We start from the raw sequence: 17,878 nt of genomic DNA, 5'->3' as shown, positions 1-17,878 counted from the left end.
TAACCTCCACGTCCCTTCCTTCCCTCGCCTTCACTGCGTTTGGCTGAAAGCAGCTAACAGACAGTGAAATCAGAACTTGCTGCATGGCCGTGCTTTACTTTTCCCACTTGGTGACTGGGGATGTCACCAGCCACCACGAAGACCCATCGCCCTGCGTCCTAAGACGCTGCAGGTGTGTGAGGGACATGGATGGAGACAGATGAGGAGCAGTGCGTGGGCTGGGATCACGGAGGAGACACATGCTGGCGTCACTGATGGACACGCGTGAGCAAAATTAGCCAGCAAGGGAGGCGCTGTCATGTCATGCAAGCTCAGTGGCCTCACAGCCTGTACATGGAAGCAGGATCCAGCTCCAGCTCCCCTGGCTCTGGAGCCAATGATCTTCTCTCGTTCTTTGCCTCAGAAGCATAGGGGTAAGAGTCCCAGGCCCACTCTCTCTTGTCCTAACTCAGGCTCCCCGTTCCTCCTTTCTGCCGGGGACTCTGAGGTCAGGCATCCCCTCCTTACAAGCTGCAAGCCAAGTGCAGATGGCAAAGGGTCACAGAGGTGTCTGCGTGCCCGGGGAGCGGAGCTAACTCCACCTTTTTTCATCAGCTTGCAGGACACAGGAGTCTTAAGCTTCTACATTTAATTTTCAAAGCTTCTTGAGAAACTTCTGAAACTCATTCTCTCCCCGTCTGCGAGGCTGGCCTCAAGTTTTAAAGCAAGAGCAGGGGAATGGCTGGGAGAGGCTCTCTGCCTACAAGCTCTCCACCTTCTCAGTGATCTGGTCCCCAGGGGCCTGTGTTCCAGAGAACCGGACCAGGAAAGGATGGTGCAAAAAGTGGGAGCATCTCCACGTCCCCGTGGCTGCAGCCGTGACAGCTCGAATCCCTGGGGAAGAGCAGCTGGCCTCTGCCTCTTGACTTCCTGCAGGCAGGCAATTCACCGCAGCTAGGTGAACACTCCCCTGCAGAAAAACGGCCTCTTGTAAGGAGCCAAGGCACCCACGGGCAATTCTCTTTAAGTAGCGAGGGGCTCTCTGCTCATTATGGGAAACAGAGCTCAGGGTACTGTGGCAGGATAGAAATCAGCATGATCAACGGCACAGACATGGCCCTCTTGTGAGGGAGGGCTCTGTGGCTCCAGACCTTCGTGGGGCTGTGGCCCTGGCCCTTGAGGGAGCTTCCAAGGCCTGCCCTGCTTTAGGGGAAGTTGGCCGCTGATACAGCTTGAAGACTGGAGACCTCTCTGGCCGTTCCAGGGATGAATGGGAAAGAAGCCAAATAGAAGAACGGGCCCTGTCTCTGTTATAAATGAGTTTTCTCTGTTGACCACGTCACCTGGAAAGACGGGGGTCAGGAATCACAGGTTTTGTGACAAGAGCAGCAGCTGGTCTTCATAAGGACAGGAAGTAGGCAGGTGGTGCTCCTGCCACTGGGAGGTAGGAGCAGGAATCCTAACTTTCCTGTGGTCTAGAGGGCAATCCTACATAACCAAGAATTGTCCTCCCCAAATGCCCTCATGCCCAGGTGAGATGAGCTTGGGGCCCCCATGGGTCTGGCCATCTGACCACATTCTGTCTACACTTCTCTCCTTCTAAGCTATCCTCAAACTATACCAGCAGGCTCCTGCCTCAGTGCCTTTGCACTTGCTCTTTCCTCTCTCTCAGTTGATACAGGTCTCTCTTCAAGTATCATCTCCTCAGAGAAGACTGTTGATTACCCCATCTGAAATAGCTCCTATCCCAGTTTTATTTTTCCTTATAGAACTCCTCACTATCCCATTTTATATTAAGTATATTTACCTATTTTATATTCTGTCTCCCTTTAAGCTTCGTGATGAATACCTCATCTATCTATTCAGCCTTGTATCCCCAAAACAGTGCTTGACACATAGCGGGTGCTCAATAAATACTTGTTTCATGTATGACTGATGAGACTGATTCAGGTTCTGAGAAAAAGAAAGAATCTGGCCCACCCGGGGGTCAGCCAAGGCCACCCAGAGGGAGATGAGAGGAGGCACCCTTACATCCTCAGACTCAAAGACGTGGCAAATCATCTTATACTGCCTTTTTCCATCCTGGGATGGGTGGGAGGCTTCCACGTTCTCCTGGGAGTTGGAGCGCGGCATTCGCCTGCGTGCCATCAGGACGACGATGTTCCCGATGTCTGCTATATAGGAGATGGTCCTCAGAGGGTGGTCCATCATCGTCTCCTGGAGGGCACAAGGGAGAGGATGCTAAGTCCAGCACAGCAGCTAATGGCCCACAGGAGAGCCTGCCACCCTACAGCCCAGTCAAGTGCAGTCCACATGCGGGGGGCTCTGGGGTTCCCCGCAAAGACTCAGGCCTGGGGGCAGCTCCCTCGACTGATGATAAATCAGAGCAGAAAGTGGTCTGTGGTACATGGGGGGAAAAATTCAGTCATTTTTACAGCCGGGAGAATCTCTGGTGGAGAAGTTAAAAAAAAAAAAAAAGATAAAAGGATGCCTGTGCGATGGCTGCATTTTGAGTGTGTGGATGCGTGATTTTAAACAAAATTTCTTAAAAGGCTAATCTGTTCCAGTTAATGAACCTTCTCATAAAAGCTTACAAGATTATTAGCAAACGAGATCCACGGTGTATTTGTTCTTTGATCTTTAAGGGAACAGTCCCAAGAGCAGCACCACCCCCTCTCCGGCAGCAAGTACTGCAGACATGACCTTCCAGCGTGTTCGGGAGCCAGTAGCTGAGTGAGGACAGCTGCTCTCGGGACGAGGGCACAGACGCTGGGCTGCCATGCTGGGCTGGGCACGCCACCCCCGGGGAAGGTGGCAGGCCGGCTAATACCTGTGTGTCGGCATTCAATACTTTGATTCTCTGGGTAGAAATGAAGAGATCCACCTCGGTCATTGGCTGAGATTCACCTTCAGGAGCCTGAGAAGAAAAATGCACCAAGGGGAAGCTTAACACCCTGCCCCGACTCAAGTGCACGGGAGCAAGGTTAGCTCACACACAGAAGCACGGAGACACAGTCACCAGAACAGCCATGCTGACTCCAGATTAGGACTGCCACAGCTGAGGGGACTCACAGACGAGAGTTAGCATCGCCAGATTATAGGGAGAGGTGGAGTCCCCTCTGCTTCTCCAACTATAGAAGCAGTGGCTCACTACAGATTTGGCTCTACGAACGATGATCGTGAATGGCCCTTTCTGTAAGGCTTTCAGAGCCCAGCAGGTTGAGGAACAAGGGCAAATGATCCATACCGCAAGGCCTTGGAAAAGTTACTTAGAATCTGCTCCGGATCAAGTGATGCGGGGGAGGGGCGGACATGACAATGTTTATAGCAGGTGCAAACAAAGTCATCTGGATGCAGTTCTGGTAAGAGGGTCTTCATGTTCACACACCACCACGGCAACACAGAAGCAGTCCTCACTCCTAAAGCCACCCCAATACGAAGGAACCCGGAATGCCTCAATGCCCCCTGAATAGCCCATAAGCACCTAGAAGCTCCATAACCAAAAAAGCCCATCCGTCTGGTTCGTTTGGGGTTTAACTCCGCACAGGGTGGTTATTAGCGAGTTTTCTTTTTTGCATCCAGCAATCTGACAAAATCCACAAGTCAAACATGACTATAATTGAAAAGACCCAAGTCCTTGCCGCATTAATGCTCCTGAAAGGTGGGATTCTCACTACTGTGGGAATCATTTAGCATCTCCAATCTGCTCCCTGTTGTTTCTCTGATGTGAAATGACTCATGAGCAACAGAAAAACAGCCACTTTAGGCAACTCAGTTTTGAGAAACGTTGGCTAATGGGGCGGTTCAAAAAGAAATCTGAACGAAAACTTGCTGGATGCAGAAAACAAAAACACAAAATAATAAAAAGGCAAAACATAAATAAACGAAAAGAACAGGCATAACACCAAGCTGATGAAGTTGTTTGTACTGCACCTTCTTTCTGCTTTTGGCTAATTTCTGGGCCATCTGCTTAGCATGGAACAAACAGAGACAGGAGAACAGTTAGAAAAGAATTTGCAGAGACTCGAAGTCGAAAAGGGAATTGACAAACTAGTATCAATAGTGGCATAAAGCATTTCTGCGTGAGGAAGACTGGCTTTAAAAAATCCTACTCTATAGACAATTTCCTCACTCAAAATTTAGTAGGTGGCAAGGGGACGTAGGAAGAAGGAAATGTAGTGAGGTGCTTCGTATACTCAACTGCAATCGATGCTTTCAAAGAACCAACTTGGATCTGTTGATTTTCTTTACTGTATGCCTGTTTGCTATTTCGTTGATTTCATTATACATCTTAATTTCCTTCTACTTTCTTTGGGTTGAATTTGCTGATTTTCCCCCCCTAGCTTCCGGAGATGAAAATTTAAATTGCAAATATTTAAACTTTTTAAAATAAATAAACTGATGTATTTATTTAAAGCCGTGAATCTCCCTCTAAGCACTGTTAGCTGTATCTGACAAATTTTGATATGTTGAGATTTAATTATCACTTCAAAACATTTTCTAATTTCCAGTGATTTCTCCTTCAAACTTTGGATTATTTAGGATTGTGCTATTAATTTCAATACATTGGGGGATTTTCTAGTAATCTTTTTTTTCCTGATTTCTGAATTAATTGCACTGTGGTCAGAGAAGATACCCTGATTCCAGACCTTTGAATTGTGCTGAGCCTTAGCCCTATGGGATAGAACATGACCAACTGTGGTGAATGTCTGGTGGGCTTCAGAAGATGCATTCTTCAGTTGTTGTGAATAGTATTTTATCAGCTGTTGACAAGGTCAATTAGGTTGGTTAAGGGCACTGGTCAAATCTATGTACTTACTGATTTTTTCTTGCCTGCTTGTTCTAAAATTTACTAAGAGGGCTGTGTTAAAATCTCCTACTGTTACTGCAGATTTTGGTTCTGTCAATCTTTTATTTATTTATATCTATGTTATAAGGTACATATGTATTTAAGGTACTTATGTCTTCCTGTTGATCTTTTAATTTTTCATCTTTAGTAATAATTCTTGCCTTAAATATTAATATGGCCTAGTCCTAACCTGAAATAGATGTAATATTCCTTTTGCTCATAAGTAGAAGCTAGCAGTGTTGATTAAAACAAGAGAGAGAGAGAGACTGCAGCCGGATTGTCTAAAACTGAATCCTCACTCTGCTATCTACTAGTTGTGTGACTTGGAGCCAGCCACTTACTGTCTCTGTGCCTCAATTTCCTCATCTGTAAAATGAGGATAAACACCGTATCTACCTCATAGGGCTATTCTGAAGATAAAATAAATACATGCAAAGCTCTTAGAACAGTGCCTGGTGCATTATAAATAAGCACTATATTTGTGTTTGTTGTTATATGACTATAATTCACCTATGTCAGAATACAATTCTTGGCTTTTGGTAAGGCTTTCTAGGCACACACAGATCTTGTACAAATAACAGTAAATCAATGGCCAAACCATGAACCCTGTTGTGGTGATGGGGGTGGATGGAAGATCGTCTGCTCTCTCACACTACTTGGTACTCACCTGTGGAAAAGCCCTTTTGCTCCCAGCAGCACACCTCTATTTCATTAATGAGTCAAATGTGTTGTCTATCCTAACTCATTGTGGAGAAACTGGATGAGTCAGAGATCCAAACACCAAGTACCTAATCTCTGGGAAACTAGGGCAGCCTTGCTCCCGCAGAGCCACCCCACAGCTCTTCCTGGTGGTCATGAACTTATGGTGAACAGTCTGCCCTGGAAAAAGTCAGATGGCAGGAAGTGTACAGAGTGTCCTAACTGCTGCATGTGATGGTGGAAATGTGTCTGCGTCCAAAGAGTGACCTGGTGCCAACGCTATGTCACACCACATAGATTCCTGTGTGGGATTCAAGAGTCCTGCTGGGGGCTGTTCTCATCTGCACCAGCTATAATTCTCATGATGAATGACTGCTGCGAGATCCTAATGTGTGTGTGTGTGTGTGTGTGTGTGTGTTTTCTACCACTGCCCCTGAAATTATCTTCCAGGAATATAAGAATTTCTATTATTTTTGATACCAAAACCTAATAGCTATTAGTCAAAATTCTTCACTCTAAGGAACAGTGATCTGAAAGGGTCCTGTCAAAGGAAAATAAGTCCACTACAATGGAATAACTAAATTTTTTTTTTCTGGAATGGGTGATGAGGAAAGAGAATCCAAAGGGCAATCTGCATTTCATAATGGGCATTCTAAAGTAATTTTTATGAAGTGAAAAGTATTTTACCCACTTCAAGTAATACCATCTTTTCAACCACACAGGATATTCAGGGTGCCCTGAAATAAATTATAATTTAAAATTTACACATGACATCGGGAGGGGGTGGGATCTAGAATGAGAAATTGCAGTAGCAGAGGAGCCAAAGAGAACCATACGGCTAGCATGTGTCATAAAGCAGGGAATGACATTATCCGTTTAAGTCCTCTCATTTCATGGGATCGATTACGGCTTGTCCCCAGCAGGCTGTGGTGTAAAGGACACAGACTGTGGCACTTGTCCACCCACTCACTCCACAATATGTCCTGAACATTCCCTGTTAAGACTCTCTAGGTTACTCATGCTGGGGAAACTCCCGATGGCTCTAGCTTTTCCTTTCCCCGGTTGACATTAGCTGAGCGCTTGCTATATGCCAGTATCCTTCCAAGCAGTTCATGTGTATAGCACTGTGAAAGCTTACAGTAACCCTGTGAGGTAGGCACTACAGTATTCTCGTTTTGCAGAAGTGGAAACTGAGGCACAGAGAGACAAATCAACTTGCTCAAGCTACTGAAGAGAAAGAATAGAGATTCAAACCCTGGATATCTCACTCCAAACCACTGGTTGCGCAATGTAGGCAAGTTTCTCATCTATAAGGTTCTCAGTTTGTCTGTAAATAGAATTAATAATACCTACCTCACAGGATTCCCCAGCCCCTCCACTCTGAGGAATCAATGAGATCATGTATGTGCAGGACCTGCTGTAAGTGTTAATAACCTCTTTATTAATCACAGACTTCTCCGAGTCAGATGGGAAATCATGTGGCTTACACAAAGCTTCAATGACAGAGATTTTAATTCTAGAATTAAGTCCTGATTTTTTGACATTTCAAGAAAGCCTTTCCATGAAAGAAAACTCTGATTTTTTGAGACAAGCTAGTAAAGACAAATATGAGAATGTTTGATAATGGATGCTCCTTACAAAAATGCATAGACCAAAAAACATCCAACACCATTTGTGAGCTAATCACACGAGCTTCACAAATGTAGAAAGAATGGAGACACATATGCCACACTCTGCGTGGACATGAAGCTGGTTCTGTGGCTCAGGTAGGGCTCAGTAGGTGAGCCCATCTTCGGGCCAAAGAGCAGAAAATGCAGTGGGCATGAGGGTGGAATGAAGCATGGAGGTGCGGTGGAGAGAAAGGAAGACAAGGGATTTAGCTGCCCTGGCTTCAGGTTTGGTACTCCAGGTAGGGTGAAGGCATGGTTCCTCCACTGTAGGAGGAGTGGGGCATCTCTACCTACAGTGTGTAGGTACTGATACCACGTAGGGCAGAAGTTCCTCCCAAAACGTGTTCCAGAGAATCTTAGCAGCAAGACTTTAACAGGCATCACACAGTGACCATGTATTCCGTGTTCAAATAATGATGGGAGTTTCTGGCCAAAGTGAATTGGATCTCTTTAGTACAGGACTCTCAAAACCTTTAATAGGAAAACCTATATGCCAAATATCCAAAAAAGAGATATATTTTGCAGTGTTTCTTGAGTTAATATGCCAATACAATGTCATCAGCAGGAAGCACTAGCTTGACCAGGATGCCCCAGGGTGCGGTGGGAGAAAAGATATCATATCCCATAAGGCTTGCATGGTCTACCCTTCCCTAAATTATAGTGCATACCAGAACTTCTTGGAGGGCTTATGAAAACACAGATTCCTGGGCCCTCACCCCACCATGAGTTTCTGACTGGGGTGGGCCTGAGAATCTGCATTTCTAGCAAGTTCCCAGGTGGTGCTGATGCCGCCAGTGAAAGGGTCTCATTCTGAGAACCATCTCTTTGATGCATTCCTTAGTTGGATGAGGGGCTTTCTAAAAGGGATGGGGGGCTTATTTCTTCTCAGAAATGATGGATAACAAAGGCAGAAAGGGTACATTAGGGAGGGTCCAAAAATGGAAAAAAAAAACTTAAGAAAAATGGCAGATGTCTCCTAATTCTGCTATTGCATTTAGATCCACCTTGTTATATTTTGGTAGATGGAGAAAACTTTAAATTTCTGATTCCTCAACCTGCCTTTTGCTATTGTTAAACTCTCTTCTTGGTTTCCTTTTAGACTGCATGCTTCTCAAGGTCAAGGACTGGGTCTTGGGTAGCATTTATCTCCTGAGATGCCTATCACAAGGGTCTGCAGAGGAACACTTTGCTTTCTGAGCTAAATTCTTTTATTTTCCTCTCATGTTATGTACAAAATTTCTGGTCAAACCACAACTCCAAATTCTCTCTCCATTTGCAAATAAGTCTACAAATCCTTTAAGTTAAGAAAATATGAATTCTTCAGACTCCAAGTGTAAGTCCAATAAGCACCATAACCGACCAACGGAAGAAAAATCAGATATGATTTTGAAACCCAAGCTTCAGGTGCTTGCTGGGAGATAGAGCTGCACAAACAGCCCCGGCCACGCGGGACCCCCGGTGAGAGGGGCCGCTCACCTGCATCCGTCCCCTAGGTCAACTGAACAGTGTCGGCAGAGGAGAGAACAAGGGGTAAGACAGGGATCCCCATGGGGGAGAGAGGAAGCAGGAGGAATTCAAACAGGGGGAGGACACCCTTCTTTCCATCTTTGTTCAGATGAGAGCACCAGGGTGGAAATTACTAATCAGTCTGGGCTGAGGATACTGCTAAACGGATTTCCAAGTAAATCCATAAAGCTTTTTCTGCTTTCCTTCCTTCCTGGACAGACACTGTGAAATCTGTAGCTTCCTTCCTCTCTGCGTCTTTATAGAGGTGGCCTAGAATAACTCATTCCTGAAAGGCCAGCCTCTCTTAGGAGAAAGCCTGGCATCACCTCCCTCAGAGAGAGGTTGTCTTCCAGGTAAGTGCAAGCACCACATGCTCCCAGGAGACCATCCCGACTGATGGGGGGTGGTGGTGTGTGTAAATGCCCCAGGCCCCCTGGGGCCCTCTTCAGGAGGTGAAATGTCAGTGCACATCCGGACACAGTAACACTTTAGGGGGTGCGGAAATACACGGTGGATCTGGACACAGTCTCCACCTAGAATTTGAATATGCGCCAGGCTGGGTGTAAAGTCAAGCAAGCTGACGGGCATTTAAATGGATGTAAAAGGAACAGGAGGCAGGAAATACTTAATGACAGGCAGCAGTTCCTTCAGATGCACAGAAGCACATTGCAAAATGATACTTATAAATGAAACGCAACCGTTTAACTTTACCACTCCATAATGAATTCCTCACACTACCATAATTTGCTGTAAAAATAAATATATGTTTTCCAGATGCCTACTCTGCTCTAGGCAGGTCTAAAATGGATTTATAATCAGACAGCCTCATCTTGCTGGTTCTGATCAACAAAAGCATCTAATGTTTTGTTGTTGTTGTTGTTCAGATCAACTGTGGAACTTCCAGAGACCAATCCTTTGATGCTTCAAAGTGAACCTTCTGGTTTCTTATCAGGGAAGCTGGACTTGAAGATGAGAAAACTGTGCTCTCAGACCTCACCGTGGAACTCGGAAGCTGTCATTCCCAGCATGCTTGGTCCTGGGTGCCCAGCATGCTTGACACTGGGTGCCACAGCCTACTCTGTGCTGCTTCACGTTCCGGGGATGCACCTGCTCCCTCCTTCGAGGTCACGTGGTGCCATAAACATGCCCAAGGGCAGTGGGAAGACAAACTATCTATGTGCAAGTAAAGGGCTACCACTCAGGAGGTCCATAAACAAAGTGCCTCGAATGAAATCCAAACCTGAACGTGTTTGAAACTCTGACGAACGGAAGCAGAGAGAACTCCTCTTCCAGCCATGCAGTGTTCTGTCTTGGGGATCTTCAGTGCTCCTGTGGGGGCGGACTACTGCTTTGTTCTGGGGGATTCACCTCAATGGACTCTGGCAGTGCCTCTTGACAGGGGCAGAGGGAAGCTCTAGCATTCTGTGGGAGTTAAATCTTCATCCTGTGCCTCATCCTGGACATTACAGGGTGCCAAGCATCCCTGGCCCTGGTTCACTAATGCCATTAAAAATACCCCCAGATACCATGGCACCCCAAAGTGCCCCCGCTTGTTCCTAAAGCCCCTTCCTGAGGGGGTTCCTGTCTATCAGAAAACCACTGAGTGAGGCATGCCAGGTCCTTGCACTCCTGCTGACCCCGGGGAAGTGAGCAGCACCATGAGCCTGCGTCCAGAGGTGAAGCTGCTTTGTGGTGTTGCTGTCTTGGCATCCAAGTGGCCTGCAGCTGACGCTGGCCCCTCATGAGAGTGCAAGCCCTGGACAACAGCCTGCAGAGTCACAGGCAAATTTAAGGTCTCGATATAAATTCCCAACAGCCCGTGCAACAAATAATCTTTGTCCAGTGCCTTCCCCTTGGGTGCCCCCCTTAGATAAGACCCCCATGAAGCTTACCAAAACTTGCTCTTTTTGGTATGAATCGGCCATTTCAAACCCAGGAACCCCAAAGTATTCCACTCTCAGACCCAAATAAAGGCATCGCCCCATGTCCTGCTGCCTGCATTTGCTTGGCCTTGACCCCCACCCTATGGCCCCCGCCCCCAAGGCGTGCTGGCTCCTTCCTTGAGAACCTGTGAGTAATAAACTTCCCTCTTTCAATTTCTCTCGTGCTCTTTTGCTCAACCATCTGGCACCCCAGGGCTCTGTTGAACAAATATTAACTTAACAAAATCATAACATGCTATGTTTGGTAACTGTGGGACAGAAGGAGTCAAATTTATGTCCCTAAAGACTTTGTTTTCAAAAGTTATTTGCCTGAAAAGCACCTTCTTCTCACCTACAGATCTGCGTGTTGTTTTGAACGCAGCACCTAGGACACCCTAAATTCAGGAAGATGCTGGGGAGATCCAGAGGTTTTCATGCCACCTCTTTACAATAAGGGGAGATAGTCAGAAGGAATTAGGTCAACATTGGATGGGCAGCTTGACGAGAACCTGATATTCCATCAGTAACCTTAGAGAGTCTGAAAGACCCAGAAGGTACTCAGGTCAGTTTGATACACTGCCATGGAATCATCCTGCTGGGTGCCACGGGTCTCTGTGGGTAGGGGTGGGACTTCCTGCGAGAGAAGTGCATCTTCCCACTGGCGATCTAATGGACATAGGCTAATTCTGGGAGAAGACATGACCACCACAGCAGTGGGCCTTGTGGCAGCAGGGCCTGTGAGGCACAGAGGGGGTTCGTGTGACCTGAATGAAGTGGTAGAGTGGATCCTAGATACACAGAAGACACGGGCAGGCCCCTGTCAGCAATCATGCCATTGGTCTGGCCTGTCACTGTCGTGATAGTAGCCACCCTAGATGCAGTGGTGAACTGCTCTCTAGTTTATACCTCCTAAGTCCTGATATGCCAGCAAGAGTCACCGCATCAAATACTGCAGTGTGGGCTTGCTGTGCTACGACGGCTAAGGGAAGAACAAGTTCTGAGCTCAGGAGAGAAGTGCCTCTTCCAAGCTGGGAGAGGGGGTAAGAGCAGCCAGCAACTGGTGACCCTCAAAGCCATGGATGGAAGTTTGATGCAGAAGCAATGGCCGGAGACCCGGGGACCTGCGCCAGCACTGGACAGCATGGACTTGGTCATTACGGTTAGGCCATCTTGCTTAAATCTCCAGTGGGTGAATAACATAGGGGAGTCAGCTGGGGCAGGAGGCCAGAAACTCCACCTCTGTGCATCCTCACTCCCTGTTCCCATCAGCCCTGGGGTGCCCCACACTACTGGGCACCTTCCACCTCACACCTGTTCTTCCTGCCCAGTTGCACCCTGCACATTCACTGGCTTGATCCGTCTCTCCCTGGTGCTGTGCAGCTCGAGGGTAAGGCTCTCACCTTATAACTGGCTATTTTCTTTTCATCCCAAGACCCTGAACAGCCTTGCACGTGTATGTGCTCCAGAAATACTTTTTCCCAGATTAAGGACCCTAAGTGACCATCTTGAACTTGTGCCTCTTCCTCCTTCCACACTGCCATACAACACCAGGGAGTACCTGGGGAATAAGTGCACGTAAGACGATATGGAAAAGGAATGGGTCCTTGAGAAGGAATGCGATTATGACCAGCTGAAGCTGGATACATCCACATCTGGTGAGTCTTGACCTGTTCCACCTGTTGCTTGAAATATCTGGTTCTGGGTTTCAGTGGTGCTGCTACGCCTGGGGCTCGGGTGGACTGGCCTTGTGGCCCTAGTAGGGCTACCCAGTGCTTCTGGGTGCTGGTGGCACTTGAATGGCAGGTGATGTGTCCCTGTAGCCCTGTGTCTGTCCCTGATTCCAGGTGGTACTGGCATCGTGGTGGATATTCTAGAGCTCTGCATTTCACTAGGGTCAAACCATTTCTGGCTGGCTCAAACTAATTGTGAATGGTTTACACCAGGCAAAAGTAGTTCTTCTCGGATCAAACAGGCTTGTTCCTTTTAAATCTTGATAAAACAGATTCCAAACAGTTACAACCGGCTCAGACCAGTTTAAGGTGCATTAGCCTTATACTGACTCATTCTGGTTAGATTTGATCCAATAGTTCCTTGTGCCTGGAACAAACCAGTTTGATCTAGCTTGTGCAGGATCAACTAGTTCAAAAGTACGAGACTGAGATGGCATCATGCGGTACCTAGAATGTTCACGTCACTCATCACCATATCCGTGGAAATACAGGGGTAAAGCTCTCCCACTAGAGATGTGATGCTCAGAATGACATCCTTCCTCATCATATCAGCTTTCCAAAGTTTATGTTCACATGTGCTATTTCTTAAGACTGGCTATTAAGAATACCCCAAATATGCAGTTTGATACATAAGGACTCTGCACACTTTTTTTCTGTTTGGAACTGTTGACAGGTGCATCATGCCAGTCCCACACTCCCCTAAACTTGGCACTAGATGCATGAGGTGTGGGGAGACCACTGTGAATGGCTCAGGCCCCGGCATCCATCCCTTGCACCCCCTCACCTTGATCCTGCTCACGGCTTCCTGGGCCTGCATCATGCGCACGTTTTTGGAGGGAGTTTTGTCTGACAGCAGCTGGGTGGAGCCAAGGTAATTGGCAGCAAAAATGATCCCATCGATCAAGTCCTCGGGGTCACAGGGTCCGGGAACTGTAACACACAGAGCCACAGCGGTGAGTGAAGCCACCCTGGGGTGTGTGCCTAACACGGCCCTGACGCGCTGCGCCCTCCCCGCTGTTCGGCACCAGCATAGGTGGCCCGGTGCCCGAGACCCTGCCAGGCTCAGGCTTCTCTCCTTCTGTGTCTGCCTCACTCACCCCTTGCTTTCAAAGGGAAGAAACATTTTCTTCTTAATTCACTTCACCCAGGCCACTGACTGTGAGAAATGATATGTTTATTTAAATATGAAACATAAAATGAGTGACAAAGGATGTTGTTTCTCCTGTTAGACTGTGAGCTCTTTGGGGCAAAGTCCACGTCATGTTCGTCTCGGGCGCTCGTGTCTAATCAGTGTCTGTTGCCTGGTGGGTATCAAATTAATGTGTGGCCAGACAAATGGCTAGGTGACCAGGGAGGCTGCTTTATCAGGAATCCTCATTGTATAACATTTCTTTCACCTGCCACCATCCACATTTTATCCGTAATTCGGGAAAACAAACTATAATTCAGAAAAATGGGTATTTGCTTCAGAATGTCCAGATTCCCGTAACGACCTTTGACCCCAATTCTGTGCATCAGATGACATTACACCAAAGCCGGAGTCTCTGGCTGCCAACCTCGCTGACTTACAGGCTCTTGTGTCCCCGGCTGGCATCCACATACAGATCAATTCCAAGGAAAGTCTGAATTTTCTGTTCTCACTGACCGGCCTTTGAAATCAAACCTTAGCTTTAAAATATTTAAGGTGGGGGCAGTGGATTCTAACCATAATCATCTGTAAACCCTACCTGAAATTAAAACATGTCTGGGATTAATATATAACTTCATAACAAAGGCACTAAGAAAGGCTTCTCATTCTGCAATGAAAACATATGTATTTTCTTTGGCTCAAATGCCGTATTTTGGGAGATTAAAATATACGTTTTAACCTACTGTTCAAACCTCAGGCTCTTAAATTAGATAGCTGGAAATGGAAACAATTTGCTTTTTCCTTTTGGAAAGCTAATCTAGAATGATTTTTATTTTTATCCACCAACATCGGGCTCATCTTAAGCTTAACCAGCTGCTTCCCGTGATAAGCTTCTTATCAGGGTACCATCTTAAAATAATCTGATCATTTCTCTAAAGCCAAGGGGGTGGTCGAAACAAAGAAATTAACAGTGTTTTAGGAAAGTTCTTCACAAAGCATCTGTGTAGTAAATAAATAAGGAAACTTCTTATTTGCCTTATTCTAGATCTTTCTGAGAAGGGCTTCTGGACAATGAGGGGTACACAGCCAATCTGCCTCCACTATGGGTCAGTAATTCACCTTCTCAACAGTCACACGCTTCCTGCCTGGAACTTTCCTAGATGTGAGAAGGATTCAGGGTATTTCCAATATACAGTTTTAGTTGTAGGGCAAGGAAGCGCTACTCCAACTAACATGGACAAGTTTGTACCCGCATTATACTTTGTAAAAAATAAAGATTATCAGTTTCCTATCATAAACGCCTGTGATGGGTTTACAGTGTTACTTAAACATAATTGCTTTTGCCCAACCAGGCACTGAGGAAAAAGATCTCATCTGGGTAGTAACTTTTAAAAACCTTCCATTTTTTTTTTGTAAAAATAATGAATATTAAAAGAAAAATAAGAATGAACTATATACTTCTCTACAGGACTTCCAATATCATATATTCATTTCTGAGCTAGCTCTATTCCTTGAAAAGGGTCTCTCTTCAACCATAATAAGTGTGGATATGCAGATAGGTTTAAAATAAATCCAAATAATATTTAAAGGACTATATAAATGTCAACCAGGGATCCCTGGGTGGTGCAGCGGTTTGGCGCCTGCCTTTGGCCCAGGGCGCGATCCTGGAGACCCGGGATCGAGTCCCACGTCAGGCTCCCGGTGCATAGAGCCTGCTTCTCCCTCTGCCTGTGTCTCTGCCTCATTCTCTCTCTCTCTCTGTGACTATCACAAATAAATAAAAATTAAAAAAAAATGTCAACCAATCAAGAGACAGAAATATTGGACCCAAATAAATTATACATTTGAGATGCAATCTTACACCATTTATCCTCCAGGGAAATTGATTATCATCAAACGTCACTGCTGCTAGATCATATCTGGAGGAAAAAATCCTAAATTCATAATTTGATTTTAGTGTATTTTTGAAAAGTTCTAAGTCAAAAAACTACAGGTTTCATTTTGGCCTTTTAGAACGTGTTTCTCCTTTTAGTGAGGCCTCTGTGTTGCTCTGTGGGTGAACAAGCACACATGTGACATCGTCACACATGAATGCTGGGCCTGGTGGAAAGATTATGAAGAATGGAGTTTCCAAACTCCCGAAAACTCTGCCAGGAGTACTTGTGGAATTTTGGAACCTTGCAAAAATGGCACAAATAATTTACAGTTCACTCAAGAAAGAAGCCTGAGTTAACTGAATGAAACCTATGAGCTTGGCATGAACTTCAGGACTGTGGTGTCAGGAAGGTCTATGGATCCATTCTTAGGTGGTAGGGACACACCAACTGTTCATTCACAGGATCTAAGGGCCAGACAGAGCCTCAAAGTGGTGTCTGGGTATTCTCGTGTTCCCAGAAAATCCTCTTTCAAGGGAATGACAGTCTAACCTACCTGAAAAAGTATCTACCATCCACCCTGGTAGAGGATCACTTGCACCTTTAGCTAAAGAGTGCCTTTGTGTGGGTGAAAAATAGTCACTCCATTTGTGTGGCCTGATCTCAAGTTAGGGTGTCTCACTTGTGCCAAGTTCTGGCCCTGCTAGACCTCCTGACTGGGTACCCTTGAACAGTGAAAAACCTGCACAACTGTATGTGGCTGCCTTGCACAGGATACCATTTACCAGAGAGCTGTGGAATCAAACTGCCAGCTCACAGTTTGGCTCTGAAACTTGCCAACTGTGTCATCTCAGGAAAGTTACTCGTCTTGCCTTGAGGAAGAATGCCTCAGTTCTCTCCTGTGTAACATGGGGGTAGTAAGCCCATTTCACAAGGCAGATGTGAGGATTCAGTTAGTTATTAAATGGAAAGTGTGTATCTGGCACAGAGTAAAAGCTTGATAAATGTTATTATGCTTAACTCATCTAAGCAAGAGATGGGAATTACTGGGAAAGTCTCTCCCTGCCCCCAAATTAAGAGGACCAAAACGTCTTCCTTAAAGTTCATTCCCACTTGAATGGTCCTTTGTGGGTGTAAGAGGTGTCATGGACTGGAGATAAGGAGTCTGGGTTCAGATATAATATGACCGTCTTTAAGCTGGGAATAGCCCTCAGCCTCCTTGCATGCTCAGGTCCTCATGGGCAGCATCAGCAAAGGTGGCAGGAGGATCTTTGACAGGCTCACAGCTATTGCTCTTTTAGTCTAAGATTCTAAGACTGTCAAGACTGTGATTGAGTGACTATGTGGCCTTTCTTCCCCACTAGGGTCGTAGAGCCCCAGGGCTTCAAATACCCCAAATGCTAGGAGATTCATGCATGACTCAATACTCAATTACTTCCTTTTCAGCTCTTACCTTCAACGTAGGTGGGGAATGAAGCCAAGCTTTTTCTTGACTGTAATCAAGACAGAGAGGTTTCAAAAAGGGCAAAGCGTGATAAAAAATGCATTAACACAACTTTATCCATGAAACACGAAAAGTAAATAGATCATCAGTAACAGATATGAACCAGGTGTCAACCATTTCTGGATACAGGAAGAAAAGTGTGAATAAACATACACATTTCTTAATAAAGGTTACCCAAAGCCCTGAACATTTATTCATATTTTAGATAATCTGAAAACCTTACATTCCACCACCAGAGAGATGTCCATCAGCTTAAAAAATATCCCACAAACAAAATCCATAATCAATACAAAGCAATAATACAAAGGGCTCAATTTGTATTCTTAAGAATCTGGGTTTCTGAGTGAAACACTGCTGGATTAGTAAAAGCATCAACAATGTGATTATATGTTGAAATCAAGAATTCCCTTGGAGAATTTTATTTCCCTCGAGGTCTTTGCTTTGGTCACCTCTCACTGTGCTATAAAAATGTTTGCCAGAGATTTCTTCTCCTCCGTTCACTCACCTCTTACTGGTTTAAAAACTCCCTTATGTAAGTAATTGTTAATGTGCTATCTTAAAATAACAAAGAATACAATAAACAAAGGAGTGAACTGAAAACCGTGGAATTTCTTGTACTAAGTAACACCTCATGGCAAGGGTCAGTCTTCCAACAGCACTGTTGGAAGTGGGCATGATCGGCTAGAGACCTTCTAGAACATGACTGGATGGTGGTTTAAATGCTAGCTCTTAGGGGAACAATACTTACCATTTGGTTCCTTCCATAAGTGAATGGCCTAGACATAACTCTGAGAGGTGTCAGAGTAGGGAATTCATTCCTACTTTAGCCAGTCATAGAATTTGTAGTGGGTATGTCCGGAGCAAGGTGGTGTGAACACTGCAGGAGGGTGGAGAGCTAATGCCAAAGACAAGAGTCCTTCAAATGAGCAAAAAGGAAGGGTCTGCGTGGCCAAGGGTTATCCTCAGAAAGCTTACAGATTTTCATTGCTAAGAATCTAGTAGGTTATGTTGTCATT

At 45.7% G+C, this 17,878-nt stretch overlaps 1 protein-coding gene across 8 annotated transcripts in view; it reads right to left on the bottom strand.

The window, feature by feature from the left end:
* The window catches only part of APBA1 (amyloid beta precursor protein binding family A member 1), a 196,890-nt gene that overhangs the window by 18,142 nt on the left and 160,870 nt on the right, over positions 1 to 17,878 (bottom strand). For 5 of the 8 annotated variants that reach the window (XM_072838664.1, XM_072838631.1, XM_072838640.1 and 2 more), the window contains exons 4-9: positions 16,812 to 16,851; positions 13,140 to 13,285; positions 3,913 to 3,945; positions 2,810 to 2,896; positions 2,011 to 2,196; positions 755 to 949 (exon numbers count right to left, since the gene is read on the bottom strand). In XM_072838664.1, coding sequence (XP_072694765.1) covers positions 755 to 949; positions 2,011 to 2,196; positions 2,810 to 2,896; positions 3,913 to 3,945; positions 13,140 to 13,285; positions 16,812 to 16,851 — 687 coding nt within the window. The remainder of the gene's footprint in view (positions 1 to 754; positions 950 to 2,010; positions 2,197 to 2,809; positions 2,897 to 3,912; positions 3,946 to 13,139; positions 13,286 to 16,811; positions 16,852 to 17,878) is intronic. The other 3 variants (XM_072838657.1, XM_072838674.1, XM_072838684.1) reach the window with 3 other exon arrangements.

This window comes from Canis lupus, chromosome 1, assembly GCF_048164855.1.
Source record: "Canis lupus baileyi chromosome 1, mCanLup2.hap1, whole genome shotgun sequence".
In the NCBI taxonomy this organism is placed as follows: Eukaryota; Metazoa; Chordata; class Mammalia; order Carnivora; family Canidae; genus Canis; species Canis lupus.
Note: the sequence above shows the minus strand (reverse complement) of the source record. Positions and strands in the feature narration are given on the sequence as shown.